At 34.6% G+C, this 25,130-nt stretch overlaps 3 protein-coding genes across 4 annotated transcripts in view; 2 read left to right on the top strand and 1 right to left on the bottom strand.

Moving 5' to 3' along the window:
* Nucleotides 1-8,685: 8,685 nt before the first annotated feature.
* Nucleotides 8,686-17,196, bottom strand: LOC132187175 (dynamin-related protein 5A). Its single transcript, XM_059601391.1, has 16 exons — nt 17,068-17,196; nt 15,091-15,154; nt 14,877-14,981; nt 13,574-13,675; nt 12,957-13,007; nt 12,797-12,858; nt 12,394-12,484; nt 12,156-12,220; nt 11,398-11,592; nt 11,102-11,221; nt 10,849-10,919; nt 10,521-10,746; nt 9,786-9,836; nt 9,265-9,493; nt 8,958-9,097; nt 8,686-8,845 (listed from the first exon to the last, which is right to left on the bottom strand). Exons 1-16 carry the CDS (start codon nt 17,194-17,196, stop codon nt 8,717-8,719), a joined length of 1,830 nt encoding a protein of 609 aa, XP_059457374.1. The 3' UTR covers nt 8,686-8,716.
* Nucleotides 17,197-19,216: 2,020 nt separating this feature from the next.
* Nucleotides 19,217-22,788, top strand: LOC132187206 (uncharacterized). Of its 2 annotated transcripts, none has more exons than XM_059601438.1 (2): nt 19,217-20,215; nt 22,211-22,323. In XM_059601438.1, exons 1-2 carry the CDS (start codon nt 19,505-19,507, stop codon nt 22,211-22,213), a joined length of 714 nt encoding a protein of 237 aa, XP_059457421.1. In that variant the 5' UTR covers nt 19,217-19,504; the 3' UTR covers nt 22,214-22,323. The 2 variants fall into 2 exon arrangements, with proteins under 2 accessions (XP_059457421.1, XP_059457419.1); XM_059601436.1 differs by having other exon boundaries at nt 19,218-20,215; nt 22,240-22,788.
* Nucleotides 22,789-24,063: 1,275 nt separating this feature from the next.
* LOC132186610 (putative RING-H2 finger protein ATL21A) overlaps nt 24,064-25,130 on the top strand; it is a 3,258-nt gene continuing 2,191 nt past the window's right edge. Inside the window, exon 1 of the mRNA XM_059600592.1 lies at nt 24,064-24,742. Coding sequence (XP_059456575.1) covers nt 24,064-24,742 — 679 coding nt within the window. The remainder of the gene's footprint in view (nt 24,743-25,130) is intronic.

Raw genomic sequence — 25,130 nt, 5'->3', positions numbered from 1 at the left:
TCATGTAACTCTTGTCTTAATACAGCGCAACAACATAAAATATATATCACATTACCTATTACCTATTAAAATAGTTATCCTTGTTTAATTACAAGGATAACTACAAGCTAAGTGATATACATATATAGGTAGGGATATTATATATCTACCCATTACTCCTTTACAATTCAAACTATAGTCATCTTCATTCTTCAGATGTAATTACTTTACAATTCAAACTAGAGTCATTTGCAATAATTGCTTTTGTGTTAACTCCCGCAACATGTGAACTCTCAAATAAGATCGAGGTTAGGTACTTAAACATAGCCCACTAAGTTTTTTCACCCACCCTGTGCATCTCAAGCTCAGAAAGAATTTAAAAGCTCTCAAAGAACAATCATCTAAACACAACATTTGCTTTAAGTAGCATAAATTATGCTAGTTATTATGCAGTAGAGTTTGTATTAATGCTAATTTATGTATGCATTCGTATACATTGAATGTAATAAGAAATTGAAGGGTTTGACTGGCGCACACAACCTATTAAAGTGGTAACCAATCCAATAGTAAGCGATTTTTAGTTTATTTTTTCAGTCAAAATTTGATAAACAGTAAGATTTGATATTTTAGTTGTATTATTATTTAAGAAATTAATTATATTTGATGTAGATTAGTAGATTACTGTTGGTCAATTGTTGCAGCTCAAACCCTTGCAGCATGATATCTACTCCATTAACTCAGGGAATATAGAGGCGAAGGTCCAGTTCCAAGTTTCAATGAGCTATTCATCCAAGGGTTAATTGACTGCCGCTGCCGAGAGAAAAAAGTGGTTTATAAATATGACTATAACCGTGCTTTTTGGCATATTCATAGAGATTGTATTCTGGAAATGATGCGATATCCATTTACTGGGGAAAAAGGCGACTGCAAAATGAAGTCTGCACGCAAGGTAATAAGAAATCAAATTCTTTTATTTTTTTCTATTATTTTGTGTCGTATTTGTTTTTTACTTACTCCATTCCTTCTTTTTCCAGAGGAGACAAGCAATATATTTGAACCAAAAATTTTCAATTGTAAAGATGAAGCACCCCTTATATATTGACTGTATAAGGCTGTATAAGGCAGGGACCCATATGCGGCGTAATGAGAGTTATCAATGCCCTTAGAAAGCTAAAATGGGTAAGTGTATAATTGTCATTTAAAAAAAAAAAAAAAACAATTTGTTTATTATTTTCTAACATTTTTTATTTTTTGTTATCACGAGAAGAAAGACATCTAAGAAGTGGCATGCCCATTTCGAGAAAAAGAAAATATTGCAAAACATTGTTGGAGTCGGATCTGCATGGAATCATGCTAATAAGGTAAAGTGACAAGAAAGGAAGAAATTATTCAAAAGTTAGAAATTCTTGGGGAGTCCTGTGGAAGAATGGTTGTGGTAGGGCTGCTAGGCCTTCGGGTCTGATTGGACATGCAGACAGACACTTGATTTTTGCGACTTCATATCCGATTCCTCGTTCAAAGTCTCTGAAGGGTGAAAGTTACAAAGAAACACTATAAATAAATAAACAATGTAGAAGTTTCAGTTTTGAGTTAAGCACTTCATATCCGATAGATATGAACCAGGATAGCAGGATACTAAATGCAAACTAAATCAAAGGTGTTCTAAATTTGGGTCTGCATGTCAAAGCTATATTAGAATTTGGGTTTGCTTGGCAGCGTAATTATTTTGAAAGAAAATTTAACCAATTTATTGAGAACCGGTTTTCCAAAATAAACCGGTGGTAGGGCCACTCTAATTTTGGTTTTTTTATTATTATTATTTTTTTTATAAAAAAAAATTAATTTCTACCTAGGACTAGAAGGACGGTTTAGGTGGTTTAGCGTATGGCCTACTACGTCCACAAATCAAAGCTACAACTTTTTTTTTTTTTTTTCACTTTATTATTTGATTTATAAATAAGTAATATGAATGTTACATGTCTCTTTTACGTCTACATTAGCAACCATAATAATCTCTTAAGATCTTGCAACCATTGTCTCTTGAGATCTCGAAACCGTTGTCTCTTGAACTCATGTAACTCTTGTCTTAATACATTGCAACAACATAAAATAGATATCACATTACCTATTACCTATTAAAATAGTTATCCTTGTTTAATTATAAGGATAACTACAAGCTAAGTGATATACATATACAGGTAGGGATATTATATATCTACCCATTACTCCTTTACAATTCAAACTATAGTCATCTTCATTCTTCAGATGTAATTACTTTACAATTCAAACTTGAGTCATTTGCAATACTTGCTTTTGTGTTATCTCCCGCAACATGTGAACTCTCAGATAAGATCGAGGTTAGGTACTTAAACATAGCCCACTAAGTTTTTTCACCCACCCTGTGCATCCCAAGCTCGGAAAGAATACAAAAGCTCTCAAAGAACAATCATCTAAACACAACATTTGCTTTAAGTAGCATAAATTATGCTAGTTATTATGCAGTAGAGTTTGGAATGCTAATTTATGTATGCATTCGTATACATTGAATGTAATAAGAAATTGAAGGGTTTGACTGGCGCACACAACCTATTAAAGTGCTGCAGGATGTTATTCTTGACCAATCCAATAGTAAGCGATTTTTAGTTTATTTTTTCAATCAAAATTTGATAAACAATAAAATTTGATATTTTAGTTGTATTATTATTTAAGAAATTAATTATATTTGTTGTAGATTAGTAGATTACTGTTGGTCAATTGTTGCAGCTCAAACCCTTGCAGCATGATATCTACTCCATTAACTCAGGGAATATAGAGGTGAAGGTCCAGTTCCAAGTTTGAATGAGCTATTCATCCAAGAGTTAATTGACTGCTGCTGCCGAGAGAAAAAAGTGGTTTATAAATATGACTATAACCGTGTTTTTTGGCATATTCATAGAGATTGTATTTTGGAAATGACGCGATATCCATTTACTGGGGAAAAAGGCGACTGCAAAATGAAGTCTGCAAGCAAGGTAATAAGAAATCAAATTCTTTTTTTTTTATTATTATTTTGTGTCGTATTTGTTTTTTACTTACTCCATTCCTTCTTTTTCTAGAGGAGACAAGCAATATATTTGAACCAAAAATTTTCAATTGTAAAGATGAAGCACCCCTTATATATTGACTGTATAAGGCTGTATAAGGCAGGGACCCATATGCGGCTTAATGAGAGTTATCAACGCCCTTAGAGAGCTAAAATGGGTAAGTGTATAATTGTCATTTAAAAAAAAAAACAATTTGTTTATTATTTTCTAACATTTTTTATTTTTTGTTATCACGAGAAGAAAGACATCTATGAAGTGGCATGCCCATTTCGAGAAAAAGAAAATATTGCAAAACATTGTTGGAGCCGAAGCTGCATGGAATCATGCTAATAAGGTATAGTGACAAGAAAGGAAGAAATTATTCAAAAGTTAGAAATTATTCAAAAGTTAGAAATTCTTGGGGAGTCATGGAGAAGAATGGTTGTGGTAGGGTTGACAGGCCTTCGGGTCTGATTGGACATGCAAACAGACACTTGATTTTTGCGACTTCAGATCCGATTACTCGTTCAAAGTCTCTGAAGGGTGAAAGTTACAAAGAAACTCCATAAATATATAAAAAATGCAAAAGTTTTAATTTTGAGTTAAGCATTTCATATTCGATAGATATGAACCAAGATAGCATGATACTATATGCAAACTAAATCAAAGGTGTTCTAAATTTGGGTCTTCATGTCAAAGCTGTATTAGAATTTAGGTCTGCATGGCAGCGTAATTATTTTGAAAAAAAAAAATTAAACCAATTTATTGAGAACCGGTTTTCCAAAATAAACCGGTGGTGTGGCCACTCTAATTTTGGTTTTTTGGTTTTTTTTTTTTTTTTTTTAATTAATTTCCACCTAAGACTAGGAGGACAATAGGAGAACGTTAGAAGGAAACACAGATTTTAGGTGGTTCGTCGTATGGCCTACATCCACAAATCAAAGCTATATCTTTTCTTTTCACTTTATTATTTGATCTATAGAGAAATAATATGAATGTTACATGTCTCTTTTATGTTTACATTAGCAACCATAATAGTTTCTTAAAATCTTGCAACCATTGTCCCTTGAGATCTCGAAATCATTGTCTCTTGAGCTCTTGTAACTCTTGTCTTAATACAACGCAATAGCATAAAATAAATATCACATTACCTATTAAATACGCAACGAAACAAACAGGTTTATTATGATTTTTCCTCCTCCTTCAATCTGCTTTGCCGAAATTTTATTCTCTGTTAAATTGTAGTTAATGCGGTGCCTCTATTGGTGTCTCTTTATTTATTTATAATCAAAAGTAAAGGAGTTATTTTAATTACAAGGATAACTACAAGCTAAGTGATATAAATATATAGGTAGGGATACTATGTATGTACTCATTACTCCTTTACAATTCAAACTATAGTCATCTTCATTCTTCAGACGTAATTACTTTACAATTCAAACTAGAGTCATCTACAACACTTGCTTGTGTGTTATCTCCCGCAACATGTGAACTCTTGGATAAAATCAAGGTGAGGTGTTTCAACATAGCCCAATAAGTTTTTTTACCCACCCTGTGCATCCCAAGCTCGGAAAGAATCCAAAAGCTCTCAAAGAACAATCATCTAAACACAACATTTGCTTTAAGTAGCATAAATTATGCTAGTTATTATACAATAGAGTTTGTAATGCTAATTTATGTATGCATTCTTATACATTGAATGTAATAAGAAATTGAAGGGTTTGACTGGCGCACACAACCTATTAAGGTGCTGCAAGATGTTATTCATGACCAATCCGATAGTAAGCGATTTTTAGTTTATTTTTTCATTCAAAATTTGATAAACAATAAGATTTGATATTTTAGTTGTATTATTATTTAAGAAATTAATTATATTTGTTGTAGTAGATTGCTGTTGGACAATTGTTGCAGCACGCCAAAAGCTATGTAAAATGATTGATCAACCTCTCAAGTCTTATCAAGAGCTAATAGATTGTTGCTGCCCCAAGGAAAAAAAAGTTATTCTTTGTCACTATCAGTATGCTTTTGATTATATCAGGACAGAAGGAATTGGTGAGATGAGTCAATATGAATTTACAGGTGTAAAAGGAAATTGCAAACCGAAGTCTACATTAGAGTTTGTTAGAGAGCAATTTCTTTTATATTTTATTATTATTATTTTGTCTTATCTTTGTTTTTTATTTACTTCAATCTTTTCTTTTTCCAGAAACAACAGACAAAGATAAGCCGTTCGAGGTGATTGATTTTACTGACAAAGCCTGCCTTATCGAATGTATAAGGGAGGGTCCAATTTGTGCAACACTGTAAGTTACTCATAGAACTTAGATACCTAACAGGGGTAACTGCAACTCGCTTATAACTGTCATTTAAAAAAAGAAAAATTTGTAGGGCTCTATCGCAAATAGCTGTTAGTTTTGGGGGCTTTATTATATTTTTTCCTAATATTTAAGAAATTAATTATATTTGTTGTTGTAGATTAGTAGATTACTGTTGGTCAATTGTTGCAGCTCAAACCCTTGCAGCATGATATCTACTCCATCAACTCAGGGAATATAAAGGCGAAGGTACAATTCCAAGTTTGAAAGAGCTATTCTTCCAAGTAGGGCTGAGCAAATTACCGATTAACCGACTTTCGACCGATTTTGACCGACACCGACCGTTACCGACTAAATGGCGGACAATAGGCGGCATGATTTTTTTTATTCCGAATTTTTCGGTTCGGTAGGCGGAAGAGGTTTTTTAACCGAACCGACTTTACCGACAAATTTGCCACTTTTTCACATGCCGACATAACCGACACCGACTTTACCGACTTCCGACCGACACCGACTTTACCGACCGCATTTGGTTCGAAATGCGAAATAAAATAAAATTTGACGGAATAAGTCGGTGAAATAACCGACTTTACCGACATTGTCGGTTCGAAAGGCGAAAATAAAAATTTTCTACCGAAACCGACATTACCGACCGACGCTCAGCCCTACTTCCAAGAGTTAATTGACTCTGCTGCCCAGAGAAAAAAGAGGTTTATACATATCACTATAACCGTGCTTTTTGGCATATTCATAGAGATTGTATTATGAAAATGTCGCGATATCCATTTACTGGGAAAAAAGGCGACAACAAACCGAAGTCTGCAAGCGAGGTAATAAGAAATCAAATTCTTTTATTTTTGTTATTATTTTGTCTTGTCTTTGTTTTTTACTTACTCCATTCCTTTTTTTTCCAGAGGAGACAAGCAATATATTGGAACAAAAATTTTCCAATTGTAAAGATGAAGCACGCCTTATTGACTATACAAGGCATGTACCCATATGCGGCATAATGAGAGTTATCAATGCCTTTAGAGAACAAAAAGGGGTAAGTGTACAATTGTCATTTAAAAAAGAAAAAAAAAATTGTTAATTATTTTCTTACATTTTTTATTTTTTGTCATCACAAGAAGAAAGACATCTACGATGGTGGCATGCCCATTACGAGAAAAAGAAAAAATTGCGAAACATTGTTGGAGCCGGAGCTGCATGGAATCATGCTAATGGAGTATGGTGACAAGAATGAAAGAAATTATTCGAAAGTTAGGAATTTTTGGGGAGTCATTGGGAAGAATGGTTATGGTAGGGTTGCCAGGCTTTCGGGTTTGATTGGACATGCAGAGAGGCACTTGATTTTTGCAACTTCAGATTCGATTCCTCGTTCAAAGTCTCTGAAGGGTGAAACAAAATGAGCATGTTAACTTTTTTACATAACTTTTGTTGTAATAAAATTGTTGAAAACTATCTTTTCTATTTATATTTCGTTGCATAGAGTGCTAGTGATCTATCTTTTCAATTCTAGGTTTAAGGAGAAAATAGGAGATGTGCTAGGGGTCGTGCCTCTTTTCCAGAATGTGAGACAAAATTAGATTCCAATTTTGTGGAAAATGCTAAAATGAAAGCGAACATGAAAAAGTGTATGGTGTGTAATCCACTCTTTTTATCATTCAAAAGGAAAATTTGACTCAATATGTTGTTTTGATGTAGACCAATAAATTCTGTGCTTTTGTATTCCAACATTGCCTTAAAAAATCGGTTCATTTTTAAAAAACTGATTCGAAAGTTATGCCATAAAAAACCGGTTTAGCCTTTAAAAAAAAAAAAAATGGGTTCATGCTACATGTCGCAATTCTAAACTATCCCTAAAGAGTGATTCGGCGCAATTCTAGACTACATCTAAATAGTGATTTGGCTATTATATATATGGGAAATGCTAGGTGCTCTTTTATTGTTCTCTTAGTGTCCTCCTAGTCCTAGGTGGAAATTAATTTTTAAAAAAACTAAAATTAAAGTGGCTCCACCACCGTTTTATTTTGGGAAACTAGTTCTCAATAAACCAGTTTAATTTTTTTACAAAATAATTACGTTGCCTCTTTAATTTTAGGTTTATATTTTTTTTTTCCAACAACATTCAGGTCTCTGGAATTTTCTTTTGTCTCTTAAATTGTCTATTGTCTCATAAATTTGTTTCCATTTTTATTGGTGTGACATTTTTAAAATTATATTGCAAATGTATTTCGTGCCGACTCAATATGCACACATGTCAAAATTAGGGGTGTAAACCCAATTCCAGTTAGCAGTTATTAGCTAAAACCATTAACCGAAACCGGGTTAGCCGATTGATCAATTTTAAAAACCGGTTACCGGTTGGTAGCCAGTTATCCGAACCGGTAACCGGGTCTTTAAAAAATTTGATATTTTGGGCCTATTTTGGGTATTGAATCTACTTTTTGGGCTTAATTTAGCTCTTTTTTAAAAAATAATTATAACTTTTTAGCCCAATAAGCTAGGCTTTGTTATGGATGTTCCAAAAAAAAAACTAAGTAAACCACGTCGTTTTATATTATAAAAAATAATGGAAAGTGATAGAGAGCCAAACAAATGAACCCCGAAAAATTTTCAAACTAACGTAGCAGACCGTGAGTGGTAGACAAAGGAGAGAGAATTGCATTTTTTTAATTTAAAAATCCTTACCACGTCAATTTAGAAATTTTTCTATGTTCATTTGTTTGGCTCCCTAGCACTTCTCAAATATATATATATATATATATATATATATATAGCCCTAGTAAAAATGTTCTTGGATAAAATTGTTTAATAACGGTGCATACCTTCTTAGTTGATGCCAGTGTTATTTCTGGACCCAATTAACGAAAAAATGGCCCTCCATTGGTAACAATATGGTAAAACCCCTTTAGAGGATATAAAATTTACTCTGCTAACAATTTTTATTACTACCAGACAGTGGATACAACTAATTGAACCTCGCAATAATAATGTAGAAATTTACCAGCCAAGGAAGCTGTAAGAAAACTTGCTTATTTACTCCTTGCTCACACTAAGGTATAAAGAATTAAGTGAGAGTAATATTATTTAGTAAATTATTATATAATTAAAATAATATAATAGTAAAAATTAATTTTTGATTTTTACTGCCACATTATCCAAGTAAATGTCAATTGGCATAATGGTGAAATTGTGTCCTACCTACAATAGGAAAGGCTAACCACTCATTATTAGGTTCAGGGCCCAGCAGACCTCCACTGGACCAAAATAAATAAATAAATGCTAGAAAAATATGTAATCATAAATGAAAGAATGATCACCACCAACTTCAACGGGAAGACATAAATCTGCTCCCCTCTACTTGGACCAAGCAACTGCATCAATCTCTTGTTGGGCACTTCTGTATAATTCCAGCCTTTTTGCAAGGTTGCCCCGGCGCTGCATGATTGCTGGATCCTCATCCAACAATTTACCCAGCTGTTTTGACTGCAAAAAAAAAAAACAAATGTTGTAGATAGGAAATTAGAACAATGTTTTATCTTTTTTCTCAAGAGGGGTAACGAAATGGAGAAGGGTTTGGGTTAATTAGAATCCTCACCTCCTTTTTACCCAAATCTGTGAAGAAATGATCAAGTAAGCTGCGTTTGGCCTCACGCACTTGACAATAGACAACAGACTTCGGAATAGAGTTCCTCAAACTTCCACAAACCATATTGACATAGGACAGGACATTGGTTCCTGTATGTTTCCAAGATTTTTTTTTGGTTAGATTATATGTCCCACATTGGTTATATATGTATGTTTCTGTATTATTGACATGTATATATAGGCCCCTTCTATACAACATTATTTTCAACATTTAAAAAAAAAACAAATGAATACAAATCTGGGACAAATCCACTTACCAATTCGCCGGAGATATGAATCATTATATCTATCAAAAATTGAGTGCGTTGGATTTCCACCCTTCTCAATATCTTGGGGAAGCTTGCGAAAATATTCAACAGTTAGATAACCACATTCCATGTCAACTAACTGCAAGGTTGCCTTCTTGCTTTCATCCCTCATCCTCTCTAATGACTCAATAGCTGCATTTCCCACTTCCACTCTCAATGTAGGATATTGCTTTAGCTCCTACATGCAACAGAAAATAAACATACACTTAGATGTCCCAGACAAAAGAATCAAGGAATTTGCATTTTCCCCCTAAATTTTTTTGTTATTTTCCAATACCACTGTTTATGAAGTGTTTACATGGTTCATCAAAGGTGAAGCTCACTGGTCATGTTAAACTTATAAGAAACAGCTAACTCTTGAATTCTTCAGCTCTTCTTTGGGGAAAATTAGCAGATGAATATGCATTACCAGCACAAAAGAATTCAAAAATACAACATAATAGAAAAGGTAGCAATGGTGAAGGACTTGCCATAGTTTCACCAATAGCCTTGTGAACCAGATCCTTCAGTAAAGCATGAACCTGAATTCATGAGATTTATGAGTATAGGACATTAATTAGCAATCTTAATATGTAGTAAATCCAGCATAGAACAATCTAGTAGTATCTTAATCCAAGTACTGTGGACAATGAAAATAAACAGAAACCTAATACATTTAAAATAAAATAAAAAGTAACATTATTACAACAAATTTGATAAGCTTTTTTCAATTTTCCTATGGTGGCTTCCTCCCTAATGTTCTAAGGCACCAATAATAACAAAGGGGTTGAAACTCAAAACTTTGCATCTGTTCCAAAGTATGACCAGAGTATCTTGAACTTTAGCAATAGAATGATAGGAAATTTAAATGAAAAAAAGAAAGTAAAGTCCCTAGATTAAAGCAGCAATAATATGATTGCTTCCATGTGAAAAGTTGACAGATCTGCTTAATAACATATTATCAAAATAAAAAAAGGGAAGAACTGCCTTTAGTAGGAATCTCATAACCTCGGGTGACGAAACACAGCTGCTGACTGCAAGTACACACTTGAGCAGACAGCATCACTTTTCACAAGGTTAGAAATTCAATTCACACACATTTATTTAGAAAGATCATAGATTGCATTGAAAAGGTCTAAACTGGGAGAGATGATTTTGCTCGTGGTGCAATAAACACATGAAATAAAATGTTGAACCAAACATTTGTAGTAAATCTGAATGCATACCCCATCTACAGCTGCCTCAGCAGGACCTCTAATAGTTACCAAGGAAGACTCAATAAGACGACGATATCCCTGTTCAGGAGCAATTAGATGAGGTTGATATCCATCCGCTTCAGTGATTAGCTTTCGCACATTGTCCATAGAAAGATGTTTGTCAAATTGTAACCTCTTCAAAGCAGCTGGAAGTTGATTATCAAACACACTATAGATTTTATCACCACCAGGGCGCCTGCATAAATTTGTCATTGTTTGGAAACCGATAGGAAATGAACAAACCACATTCCAATTAACAGGTAAAAGAAAAAATATATTTTAATACTAAAAGACATACACGCCATCAAGATGTTCTTTAAAATTTTGATCAAAAGTACGACAAATTTCCATTATCATGTACAACTTTCCCTGCACTTGGAAAAGAAAAAGAATTAGAATTACCAATGCTTCATGTTACAAGCAAAATCTTAGAGCAAGCATCGTGCATGTATAAACATGGGCACATATACCAAAGCCTGAAAACTGGTAACCCTAACTTCCCCAAAAAATTTTGTTGTTGTATACATTAAAGACAAAAAAAAAATGCTTACTCCAGCATCAGAAGCAATAGGCTTCCCAAGACGGCCCAATTCCGCTTCTAGTTCAGCAATAGTTTTGTTGATAAGAGACTGAAGGCCTGGGATTCGAGACTTGATAACAGTTTCCAAGTGCTGTGAAATTAATCATATTTAGTGCCAACTCAACATCGTCACCATATCAAGAATATTAAGTGAAATGTTACCAACAGGATATTTATAAAGACAAAAAAAAAAAATTGTTAAGCATTTCTATAAAAAAAAATTACACCTCGAAGAATAAAATACATTAGGAAACCATTTAGACATACCTTAGAAAGCATCTTTCCTAAATGTTCAGAACCCATCCTGTTAGTTAGATGCTTATACTCTGGGCTATTAGCAAAGTATTCACGCTCTCTACGCCGAGCCGCAATCATATCAACACTTTTATTGATATCAGCTTGAGAGCGATTAACAACACCGATCCAAGGGAACCGTAGCTTATATGATCTTCCTTCTAGGATCTAAATTAAAAAAATTATTATCACGAATTTGAATACTTCTATGTCAATGAAGATATCCCAAAAAAAAGAAGCATTAAGAACAAGATCCAAGACATGAAAATCAACATTTTTTGAAACCATAAAGCCGTCAAGTTCACTAGTACACAGTTCTACCATGTTCCATTAAGCCTGCTTCTCATAAGTCCCTTTGAATTGAAAAGTACCACTCCTAATCCTTAAAAAAGGATTTACCCTCACTTCAAAATGTTCAAAAGTAAAAGAACTCTATCATTAGCATATAACAAATGCCACAAGACATCATTAACTAACCCTGAAAAAGAATTAAGAAAAAATGTATTACTCATTAGCCTCACAATGACAAAACAAGAATAACAGGCTTTGAATTTCTCTGACAAGTTATATACATTAAACCAACAATATTAAACTTCACAACAACAACATATTCATTAGTCTTTTGGATATTAATGCATTTATGAAGAGAAAAACCCGACAGTACTATTTACTAATAAGAGCATTCTTGAATCCAAATCTGATCGGCTTCTTGGTGGGATAATAGAACTTACATCAACTGCATCAGTACCCTTGTCCATAAGATCAATCTTGGTCAAAACTCCAAATGTCCTCTCCCCTGAAAATTTATTAACCAGATAACTAGAATTCAATATGTCATGTCTAAAAGCAAAAACTACTTCAACTACAGTCATCCATCAGTATGTCTAGTTAATCAATCCATCAAGTTCTTTTAGAATGTGCAGGTGAGATATGAAAGAAGGTCCTTGAGAAAGTTGATCAATATCTTACCTTTAGGGTCTACTTCACGAGAGATCTTAATGGCATCAGATGTAGCAAGATCTTGATTGGCTGGAGAAATTGCAAGAATAATACAGTTGGGCTGCAAAAAGATATAGTTATTAGTCACTAACAGTCTCACTAATTCCATCAAAGAAACAAAAAAAAAAAAGTGACAAGTAAAAGCATACACTAGCATGTTATAGAACCCGAAAATTGATTACATGATGCCATAGGCATCTAGCATGTGCTAGTTGCCTGAAGTCACTAAAACTACTAGCATTCATATTTCAAATATTTATAAAATTCCAGTGGTACCCACAAAGCCCTGAGAAAGCTCGGCCAACATCTTTCTTCATTAAACTAGATCAAAGTTCCCAACTCAGAAGATCTTCAGAGCTTAGATAACAATTACCTTCTCAATGAAGGACCGAACCATGTTCTCAATGTCTTGCACAGTGCTCTCTGGTTGACCCTCTACAACACCCCAATTAACATAATATTGATGGATTATTCCTGCATTATTTATATGGAGTGGGAACCAACAAGCAAAATATAAGAGAGACATAACTCACCAACAGCTACTTTTGTAAGTCCAGGAAGATCAACCAGCGTCAAGTTCACAACTGCCAAGATCAAAACAGTGAATAAATTAGTTTTTACAAAAAGATTGTGTTCTTATTGATGAGAAGCAATTCCTTATTTGGTTATTGATAAAAAGAAGCAGAGCATAATAAAGTACTATGAACTCAATCGTGGACCCCCCCCCCCCCCCCCAAGCCACAAAAAAAAAAAAAAAAAGAAGAAGAAAAATAGAGGCAAAGACCTAAAACAAAGAAAAACTATGTAAATAATCTTCAATTTGAAGTGTAAATCTCATAAATCTATGGCTAAATTAATGGCAAAAGCACATTACTCAGCACCTTACTTTAATTAATATAACAAGCCATAAGTCAAAATAATGTATAATATAGCTCAACCATTGCTGAACCTACCAAATGTGCAAATCAAGAAAGGATTTGAACCTACTAACTGAAAAGTTCCCATTAAGAAAATAATGCTAGATTTCTTGCATTGACATCAAATCGACTGACAAAGCATTTACTTTAAAATCATTCAATAACATTGAATCTTAGCTTACACAACATTTTTGACAATGAACAAAATAATATGACCAACATTTCTGTCTCACCATTGGGGGAATAGATACTAAGATGGATTGGAACACTAGAAATTTGTTTGGTCCGGCCTGTCTCTCTATCAGTCTCATCAGAAATCTCTTTCCTCACGGCAGCTACAAAGAATACGTTTAAGATTAGTACATAAGATGGACTAAGAAATAGGGTTAAATGCATAATTGGTACTTGTGGTTTACCTTTCTAACAAAAAGGTACCTAAGTTTTTAAAAAATGACAAAATTGATACTTGTACTTCACAAATTTATCAATTTGATTTTTTTTTTTAATAAGTAATTTCATATCATTAATAAAGCGCAGAAAGACGCAATCCTAGTACACAGAGAGTATACAAGAGAGCCCCTAATAGGAAGAAAAAGAATAACATAAATTCAAAAAACCTACATAAGTAAAAACACGCAAGCTATGTTGAGCCGCTATCCATATATATAATGTGTTAATCAGAAGTTTCTGCAATTCAAACAATTCGAACATCAAGGTCTCTACATCTTCAAAATGCCAAGCATTACTCTCACACCAAATACATCACATTAGCAATTTGATACTTTTGTCCATATGCTCACTAAAAACCTTACAGAATTTTTGCCACATTTAAAAAAAGCCATATAACACCAATAAAATGTCGTCAAGTGTACAAAATGCCACCTCAACTTGACACGTAACAAAACAATTTAAAAAATAATAATAACAAAGGTGGCGAAGGGGGGAGATGTCCCCTCCCTGCCACCTTTGAAGGATGTTTTGAGGGTGGCTAGACCTAACGGGGGGTGGTTTAGCCACCCCTCAACAGGGTTTTCGGGGTGGTCCAGCCACCCTCGAAAGCTCCTTCAGGGGTGGCCAGACCCCCCCACCCCACCACCACCCCCAAGTAAGGGGGCGGTCCAACCACCCACTCCGCCTCCTTTTCTTTTTCTTCTTCTTTTTTTGAGCTTCCTTTTTTCTTTTTGTTTCTCCGTTATTTTTTTAAAAAAATTGTGTTAAATGTAAAGTTGAGGTGCCATTTTGTAGAAGTAACAACATTTTTTTGCCTTACATGGCTTTTTACATACGTGGCAATAATTTCGTTAGACTTTTAGATAGTAGATGAATGAAAGTATCAAATTGATAAAGTTGTACAATATAAGTATCAATTTTGTCATTTTTTTAAAACCTAGGTACCTTTTTGATAAAAGAAGTAAACAACAGATATCAATTATGCATTTAAAGCTAAGAAGTATTAGCTTTGTTACCAAACTAATAGTGGAGAGTTCACAAATGCAATAACTTGTCCACGAAAATAAGTGCCAAAAAAAAAAATACCAAAATCAGTGAACCTCTTTCTAGGGAGGTGCATAAACTCCGCATATTCTCTGCCTTCATCAATCCTATGAAGTTGCAACACAAGAGGACGCCTAGTAACAATTCCTGCATACAATGTACGTATTCATATCATATTGAGGTAGCCAGGAGATAAATATTCAAGAACTTTGTGTATGTCTGTGTTACTATGAGTAGAATTGACAAAATAAATTACCAGATCCACGAGGTAAGAAGTCTTTTCCAACAATACTCTCCAACACAGAGGACTTCCCCGAGCTCTACGAACAATTAAATTATTAAGATGATTAATTAAAATAAAGTTTCATTTCAATATTTTTTTTAGACAAAAAAAGGACAAGAAAGAATGATTGACCGAAAGCTTTCCCTGATAGACCATCACACATATTCATTAGTTTGACTTCCAAACATTATTCTATATATAACAAGTTTTGGCATGAAACTGATATTAAAATATCACTGGTCCAACTACATATTTAGTAAGAGACTTGCTATTCCTTTATCTCTCATCCATCTTCTTTTCAAATTCATCATTTGACAGATCCAATGGATTCAAAATAAACTGAAGGGATTCAATGTTCCATCGAGTCTTGAGTCACCAGATATTTCCTCTTCCTCGTTCAGCCAATAAAAATCGTGTTTGTGAGTCACATCAAACATTTGTTTGAACGTCCCCGGCTCAGCAGTTGCCTTTTTTCAGAGGCCTCTAAGAGTTTAGATTTTTCTTTAGAGCTAGTCCACTCAAATGTTTGAACCTCCCCGGCTCCATCATTGAGTGGCTACAATTTTTATGTAATCTTTGTGGATGATTACAATCGGTTTCCCTGGATGTATCCAATGATTAATAAGAGTGATATTTTCCAATGCTTTGTCAAATTCAAATTATTGGTTGAAAAGCAATTTTCTACTATTGTCAAACAATTCAAAGTAGGGGAGAATACACTTCAAACCATTTTGACAGTCAACATTGGATATTTCATTGGTTAACTTGTCACCATACCTCTTAGCAAAATAGAATTGTTGAAAGGAAGCAGCATAGACATGTAGTAGAACTTGATTTTACTCTTCTAGCTTGATCGGGAATGTCTTCCATACATTGGATTGATTCATTCTTAATAGCAATTTATCAAATCAATCTATTACCTACTCCAGCTTTAAGTAATGAATCTCCTTGCATTTCTGGAACAAAAATGTCAAAGTTTAATGGGGAAGTCCTCACTGATCCCACTAAATTCGGGCATGTGGTTGGCGCCTTGCAGTATGTGACTCTTACTCAGCCTGATAATAATTATTTTGTTAATCAGTTATGCCAGCACATGTACAATCCCATTTCAGTTCACTGGACAGCCGCCAAAAGAGTGCTACGACATCTCAAGGGGTCAGTCGACTGTGGTCTTCTCTACTGCAAGAACTATGTTTCTCTCTATGCATTCTATGATTCGGGTTAGGGCAGTAACCTAGATGACAGGCGCTCTACAACTGGATTTGGAATTTTGCTTGGCTCTAACTGGATCTCATGGTCAACAAAGAAGCAGCATGTGGTTTCTCAATCAATCACAAAGGCCGAATACATTATCTCTCCACCTTAGACCAGGTTGCATACATTTTCACCAAAGGGCACATTGCCAATCGATTCTGCCTATTACGAGACAAACTAAGGATTTGTGCACCCATCAGTTTGCAAGGGGGTATTAAGGATACTTCAAACAGTGTGCTTGACACCCAATAGCCAAAAGATAATTAGCAACAACTAGCAGAAAGTTAGCACCAATCAGCTACTGCAGATAAGAGATAACTCGTGTGTAACAGTCAATTCAATTCTTTTAAGTTTTTTATTTTTTTTATTTTTTTTCAAATTTTGTTGTTTTTTTAGGACAAATGAGGTATTGTAATTAGAAGTATTTTAGGTATTTTAAATAATAAAAAAATTGAATGCGAAAATTCATGTACGACCTTATTCATCTATTTTAATGGCATTTTTCATCGATTTTAATGCTAAACGCTAAAAGGACGATGTTAACGGAAAAAAATTGCATTTGGAAATTGTCATTGTGGTAGTTTGGGATAAGTGCAACGAACTATAAGTATATTTTTCCATTAAATTTCTTAGTAAATTCAAATATCAAACGCGTAATTGAAAATTTAAAAAGAAAAAAAGCGATGGAGATTTAACCTGGCCTCCAACGACGGCAATGGCAGGCAATGCGTCCCAGAGAGTGGGCAAGGCGCTTTCTTCGCCGTGATCGCCAAGGGCAGTACAGGCCCTCTGTAGCTTGTTGACCAATGTGATCAGGTTCTCCATGGGCAGCGAGAAACGAGTCGGGCAGGTGTGTTAGCTCGGCGAGTCGGTATGGGGAGAGAGAGTGTGTGGGTGCAGGAGACGTTTGAATGCGTAAAGAGAAGAGGGTTGGCGAAAAAGCCGGGAAACGGAATGGGTCGGTTGGAAACTTTCCAAATGTTAGTTTGAACTTTGAATCTTCGTTTTCTAGTTGATTTGGAAACCTTGGTACTTGGCCACGTCACCCCTTCATGAAATCTGTAAAAACTAAAAAAAAAAAAATTAAAAAAAAAAATGGAAAATAAAAACAAGTATATAAAAAATTTTCGATTTTGAATCTTTGTTTTTCTGAATTCAGGTTTTTGTTAAGTAATTAATTACTTGTTAATATTATTTTCTCTTAATTACACGATTCTCAATTCACACTTGTATGTTCCTGACTTCCTTCCATGATCATATGAGACACGGATTTAATTTTTTCTAATTTAAGTTTTCTATAAAAGAAAAAGAGAAAGTGAAATTAAATATAAACGTAAAATCCATTGGGACATTTAATTTGTTCTAACAATGCTTTTATGTTACACACAACAATCCAAACCAAAGATTATTGTTTGGAATGAAGTTATAATCCAATATCAACGAGTTTTTAGTGAAATATTACATTCATATCTACCTTAGTAAGTTAGGACAAAATTTTCTTCAACCATACTTAAAAAAATAATAATAATAAAAAATAACTAAATTTTTGTGAAGCTCATTTTTCCCTCGTCAATAAATTTTCATTCTTGATTAATATCACTTAGGAGCTCGGGTTATTATGGATTTTTGCAAAATAAGAAAAAACATTCATAAGAGTTTTCTCTATCTATATATGCTATTTAGGAAGGAGATTTGCTAATTAATTACTTGGCGTCATATTTTTAAATGCCTAAAATACCTTTATTAAAAATTTAAAAATAACACTATGAATAATAATAGCATCAAAAAAAAAAAAAAAAAAAAAACCAAACTCTCTATTTTGACGGAATTTGATAATAGGGATTAATTTGTTATTTTTGCACACCATAGAAAGCTCTTATCATATTTTCAAATCACATAAAACTTATTGCAAATCAGTGAAATTACATGGACTTATTTTAGTTCAGGGTATTTCAATCCTTTAACATCTACAAATGCATATTCCGTTTTGATTTAACTAGATTTCTTAACAATTGGATTTTTTTTTTGGGAATAAAATTGTAGTTCGATGCAGCTCAATTAATGGAGGTAATTTTTTTCACAAAAACAGGGAGAGAGATTCGAACTAGTGACCTCCACTTCATTAAGTGTGATCCCAGCCAATTGATCTACCTCTTGGGGACATTAATGGAGGTAATTTGTACATAAGTAATAGTTCATTCCGAGAAAAGAGAATTAACCCAAAAAAACTCAAAATCCCTTTGCCCAACTTACCCCCCTCCATCTTATGTTGTTTAATTTTTTTGGTTTGTATACCACGAACAATATACTTATAAGTAATGCTATAGATTACACCAGTATTTCATCAGTATCTCACTATATATACTGATGTGATATTGTCGATTCACACTTAATTTGTTTTTTCTTTTCTTTTAACAATGGTTGGTTTAAAGATATATCGACAATATCATGTAATTATAGTGGGATAGTTGTATAGTATGTAGTATTGCTATATACTTATATACTACATATTAAAAATGTCTCTTGACCGATAGTCAATTTACACCAGTGTTATGCACTTTGCATCTCCGAATAGGATCCTTTTCGGTCTCCATTTCAAATAAAACTAATATATTCATTTTATGATCATAATTTAAAGTTGGTATATCTAACGTTGTATATAAAATTATAAAATTAATATTAAAAAGTATTTTAAAAAATTTTAATAATGTAAATAATGCACACCATAAATAGATAATAATATTTAAATTCAGAATATAAAAGAAATAATATTTATTTTATTTGAAATGGACACAATCCTTGTCCTTAGAGCACGGTCCCGTGACTCCCGTCCCTTTAGATCCCGACCCAGATCACCAAACGATTCAAAGAATCGAAATGCATGAAAATAGTAAGAAAGAGTGCCGTGGGATATTCCCTGCCGAAATGGTGCCCAAATGGCACCGTGGTTGAAACGAAATGAACCAAGGGCTATTCTCCACCACATTCTTATCCTATATAAAAAGCTAGTCCATCTCCGACTCAAAGAATTTCTCAACAGTTGATTGGCTCTAAAGCGCACGCAGCATCTGATGCTTTCTGCTCTGCTATCTCTCTCAAATGCAGACTGAATTCATGCACGGAAGCTCTTGTCATGGACTCCGTGACAATAACACCCATGCTCTGTTCTTTCAACTTCAGCTTCTCAAACCCCCAAATCAAGCCTATCTACTCCACGAGCTTCTCGTTCTTTAGGTTCACCCACTTCAGAAAATTGAGGACCTCTTCGATCACTTTCTGTTATAGAAGTGATTCAAATCCTAAAAAACAGAATTCCAAGTTCAGTAATCGAGTTTTTCCCCCAAACCCTATCTGGGTTTTGTTTCCAATCTTGCAAAGCATCAAAAGCTTTGCCGCTTCACAAACCCAGAAATGGGTTTCATGTGTTCAAGCTTGTAATGATTCAGAGAAGATTATGGATGAAATTAGCGGTGGATATTTGCAAAATGGAGGGATTGGAGTTGCTTTATTGAGTGTTACTTCGAATGCGAAGGTTCGGATTAGTCCTTTCGTGGCGACATTATCCGCGAACCCGACGTTTGTCTCGGGTTTGTTCGCGTGGTTCATAGCGCAGTCAATAAAGATGGTCTTGAATTTCTTTGTAGAGAGGAAATGGGATTTGAGAATACTGTTTGCTTCTGGAGGAATGCCCTCGTCGCACTCAGCTTTGTGCACGGCTTTGACGACCTCGGTGGCGCTTTGTCATGGCGTGGCGGATTCGCTGTTTCCGGTTTGTTTGGGGTTCAGTCTGATTGTTATGTATGACGCAATCGGTGTGAGGCGGCATGCTGGGATGCAAGCTGAGGTAAGACGTGAGTTTTTGTCTGTTTTGCTGAGAAATTTGAAATTTTTTTTATTCATAATTTTCTGTGTTTTGAATTTTTGGATGGACGTTTTTAATTTATCCTCGGTACGTCTGAAAAGAATTATAGATACAAGTGTGGAGTAGTGCTGTATGAAATGTTGTACAAGTTCTTCTAATCTTGCATTATTTGAATAATATTGTATTGAAGTTTATAGACTGATTGGAGCTTCTTAGAGGACTATTTTGTGGCAAATTCACGCGTTTATGTATTGGTTAAGCCTACGGTTGGGGATTTGTGTTGGATGGCTTTCATTTCCTGAGCAATCAGTTGCTAGTCCCTGGTAAAATTTAGCTAAATGATCACTTTTTTCTATTTTATCTACCAACTTTTCCAAAACACCTACATGCGGCTTAGTATTTTAACTATTTACTTTCACTATTCCATTTAAATATTTGTTCTTTATTCTTCCTGTGAGCTCAAATTGTTGAGAACTTCCCAAGCTGTGATGAAGAATATAGCTGTAGTGAAGAACCTCTAAGCATACCAGAAACAAAGAGGTTATGAGCCTCCATATTAAATTGTCTATTGAGATCAGTGCATAAGTTTAGTCGGCCGGGATCAAAGCGTGCGGACAAATTGTATTTGATTTAATAATTTTACTCCTAAATAAAACATAACTTTAGTTGGAAAAGTTGAAAATAAACATACAGGAAAGTCCACAATTTGAAACAGACCATCGAACATGCTATAAACATGAGGCAAAAACTTATCAAGCAAGCCATTCAGATCTCTGGGCAGCATGCACCTTCAGTTGTGCACCATGATCAGAATAAGGGCGACAGAGAGTCAATGGGTAACTTCCAGATGCCAAAAACTGACAAAAGAGTTTAGTGCAGAATGATAGTGCGGCATGCACCCTCTTCTCTCTCTTTCTCTCTCCATCTTCTTCTATTTTCTCTCTCTTTCCCTGCTTCTTTCTTTCTAGCTTCTTCTTTCTCTTCTCTCTCGCATCTATAGCTTCTTTCTCCTCTCTTTACCCTAATTTCTCTGTGTATTTTCGTGACTGTTGTTTGTCCCACATCAGACATGATTGAGAACTTCGTATTTCATTAAAACTAATGCAAGGGTTTATATTTTAATCAATCAAATGGAAGTTAGACAAATGGAGTACACCAAATTGAGGTCTCAGATGGTTGTTGGTTGGGTAGAGAAAAGAATTAATTATATCTTCACAAGCCTAGGATCCAGGAGGGTTACCTGTCTCTAGTACAATTCTTTGAGTCTAGGCTTTCTAGATGCGCAGTTGGCTTTTAGTATGCTGTATAAAAGATAAAGAAATGTTCTCCCTCAAACTGAGACATAACTAAAAACTGCAGCAGGAGATGTTATCTTTAGTCAATTTTCTTGATAAATTACCCAAAATTAAGCAACTTATTCTATCAGGTCAAATGTTTATGAGGCAAAATTCTTTTAATGAAAGAGATTTTGAGCTAGCCCAGCAAAAGGCTAGAATTTTTTAAATGGAAAATGAGTGGAGTTTAGGATGCTCTCTCCCCTAGCTGCAAAGGCTAGAAACTTTTGAGCTAGCCCAGCAAAAAATGGATGCAAGTTTTGTAGACCACTTTCCTTTAGACCTTCCTTTATCTTGGAAGCTATCCTGCTGTAGTTGGCTTGACGATGAGAACCTTTAACTTAATTTTGTATGAATTAGATAACAATCTAATTGATAGACATTTTTATGAAATCCCTCTTCCCCTAACCATAATGTGATTTTGTCAATGTGTGCACTAATGTTTCATTGATTTTGTGGATCTTTCTACTTTTGTTCTACCATAGAAAATAGGGTTCTTTGGGCTAAGCCTTTTTTCTTGAGGCTTAGGCTGATGGATTTTGTTTTGTTACTGTGACTTATAGTGACATGCCTGTATAATGATAATTTCCTTTGTGGTAACTTTCCTGGATAATGATCTCTCTCTCTCTCTCTCTCTCTCTAGTGAACTATTTTGTGACTGGTGCAATGCAGGTTCTCAATATGATCGTTGAGGACTTGTTTCAAGGGCATCCTATCAGCCAAAGAAAGCTCAAGGAACTTCTTGGCCACACTCCATCACAGGTCCTTGCAGGAGCTGTGCTTGGCATTGTGGTAGCTTGTATCTGTTGTCAGGCTTCCTTGGTTCCAACGTAACCTGCTCCTGCACTCTGCAAGCAATTTTTGTCAGATTGTGTCGTTGGCATTGTACCATGCTTGGAACCGCGGTGGCTAATTATTTGTGGCCTGCTGAGTTACTTGTGTTTAATTATCCTATTGTAACTGCAGGACATTGGAATTCCAAAACTCAAATGAGAAGAAAGAAGTTTTTTTTTTTTTTTTGCTTTTAGGAAAATGATTTCATAAGATTTCCTGGTTCTTAACCCAAATTTCTGACTCTTGCTAAGTCCGGGCACTTCATAAGTATAGGTTAGGTTTAAAGAATGCAGACTTGGAAGTGTTTCTTTCATGACCATCCAAAGTTGGTAGATCATATTTATTGCCTAAAATAATTGTTTTGTGCTCCAATCTATCTAATATAGTGGTTTGGTGCTCTGTTCTATCAAACTCCTTTTCTGTAGAATATGTTCTTACATACAGTTTGCCATATGAAGTGACGAAATTTGTCTATTACTTTTAAACCACATATATGAAAAAGAAAAAGAAAGAAACAGAGAAAGAAAGAGAGGATCGAGACCAAAGAGGAATTACTATAAAAAAATAAAAGGAGAAAAAAAAATACACATATCTCCTTCAAACTATTATTTCATTGTCAATGTCTGCGTCTCTCATGATGCAAACCAACAAGTAACTATCAAATTCTTGAAGGAAATTGGGCAAGAGGTTCAATCAACTGAGAATGTAGAGCGGCTTCTAATACTAGTTCTTGAATCTTAAGAGCCTCAGTCAATCTCTCAGTCTTCCCTCGATTGATTAAGATAATGCCTCAGGTCTTGGTAGATGCTCAATTGGATGAGCATGGTTCATTAAGGTTTTTTGTATTAAAATGAGGGGTTTTGTTGTATTAACCCATGGCTCGATTGACCGAATTGAGAGGTGTCATTTCAATCTTTTATTTTCATATGGGCTACATCTCTACAATCCTCTTTCTATTTAAGCTTAATAAGGATAGTGTAACCCCCGGTTTATGTTGTATATATATTCTCAGTTTTTAATAAGAAACTAACCAATGTGAATTTTCTTCTATTTTTCATCAAAACCTTAAATTTTCTGAACCCCTTCACCATACTGCATTACAAAATAAGAATACGATGTACAAGATAAAACCGACTAAGAAAAGCATATAGCCAAGAAATGAACATAATGAACCTTCATATTTTTTAGAAAAAAAAAAAAAAAAAAAGAAAAAAAAAAAAGAAAAAAGACAGGATTGAGGTAACAATACACAAAAGAGACTAATTGCAGACAACTATGGAGAATGGAGTCATGAAAAAGAATGCAAGTAGAAAAACCACGAAAACAAACAAGAATCGAATTAAAATAACGAAAAAAAAAAAGGTACAAGAGAGTAAATACAACATCAAATTAACACAAGATTGTGATTATAGTCATCAAATCCAATATAGTCCAAACAGATCCTGGAACTGGAATGTTGACATGCATTGAGCTTTTCGTATTATTCCTTGGATTTTATCTCTTTCATTTAGACGTGGTCTTCAATTGGCATCCATACCGTCCCTATTACATAAACGTTGACTTTAGAATTGTTTAGTGATATTTTATATATATACAAGTAATATATGCCAGCCACGCCAATTGCCAATATTGCCAACCCCTGAGTTCTGTTCTTTGAAAATCATGAGCATCTTAAAAGTTGTCCTTCTCCTCCTCTTCCTTCCATCCATCATACGAGTTACAGAGCCATGCCAAATCTCCATGTGCAGCCGCAAAAGCATCCCTATTCGTTTTCCCTTCCGACAAGAAGGCGAAAACTGTGGTTATCCTGGTTTCAACCTGAGCTGCAACGGTAACGGTCAGAGTATAACGGTTCTAAAACTTCCTTCCTCTGGAGAATTCTTTGTCCGCAGCATCGACTATATGATGCAACAGATACAGCTGTACGACCCCGACAACTGCCTTCCACGACGCCTTCTGCGCTTCAATCTTTCTGGGTCCCCCTTTTTCGCTGCATATTCTCAGATATACACGTTTCTCAGCTGCCCTTCTCAGTTCCCAAAGCCTGCAGGGTTCACAGCCGTCGATTGCCTTGCCAGCCCCACAAATTCTGTTCTGGCTACTTCATCCACGGGCCTTGCGAATTCGATGCCTCCTTCGTGCAAGATCATTGCCACTCTGGCAGTTCCGGCTGCATGGCCGGATCATTTTGGTGAAGGATTCTCAGGTGGCCTTAATGGAGATCTTCGTTTAAGATGGAATGTGCCTGACTGTGGAGCTTGTGAAGCGCAAGGCAGTTTGTGTGGCTTCAAGACCAATTCTAGTCAAGAAATTGCTTGCTTCGATTTTCCTAAAGCACCAGGTAATTAATTAAAAATCTATCATTATTTCTCTTCATATTTTTGCATCTTTTTTGGTTCATTAAACTTAATCATAATTAACAATCAAACCGTACGCATTTTGAGAATCAAAGGACTTTGTCAATATATAATTCTTGATAGCTAGGGACCAAAGCATAGTCAAAAGAACTAGAAAAATAACAAATGGGTGGTTTTTAATGCATAGGCGCCCTGCATCACATATATATATACTAATCTAGCTTGTATAATTGTATATATATTAATGTGATTGACTTGGAAAAAGATAATGCTTTTATATATATATATATATATATATATATATATATATATATATATACGTTATATATTTGTGTTTTATTAACTATAGTGGTAAAATAAACAAAAGAATGT

Source organism: Corylus avellana, chromosome ca7 (assembly GCF_901000735.1).
Source record: "Corylus avellana chromosome ca7, CavTom2PMs-1.0".
Taxonomy (NCBI): Eukaryota; Viridiplantae; Streptophyta; class Magnoliopsida; order Fagales; family Betulaceae; genus Corylus; species Corylus avellana.
This window is presented reverse-complemented; position numbering and strand designations above follow the sequence as displayed.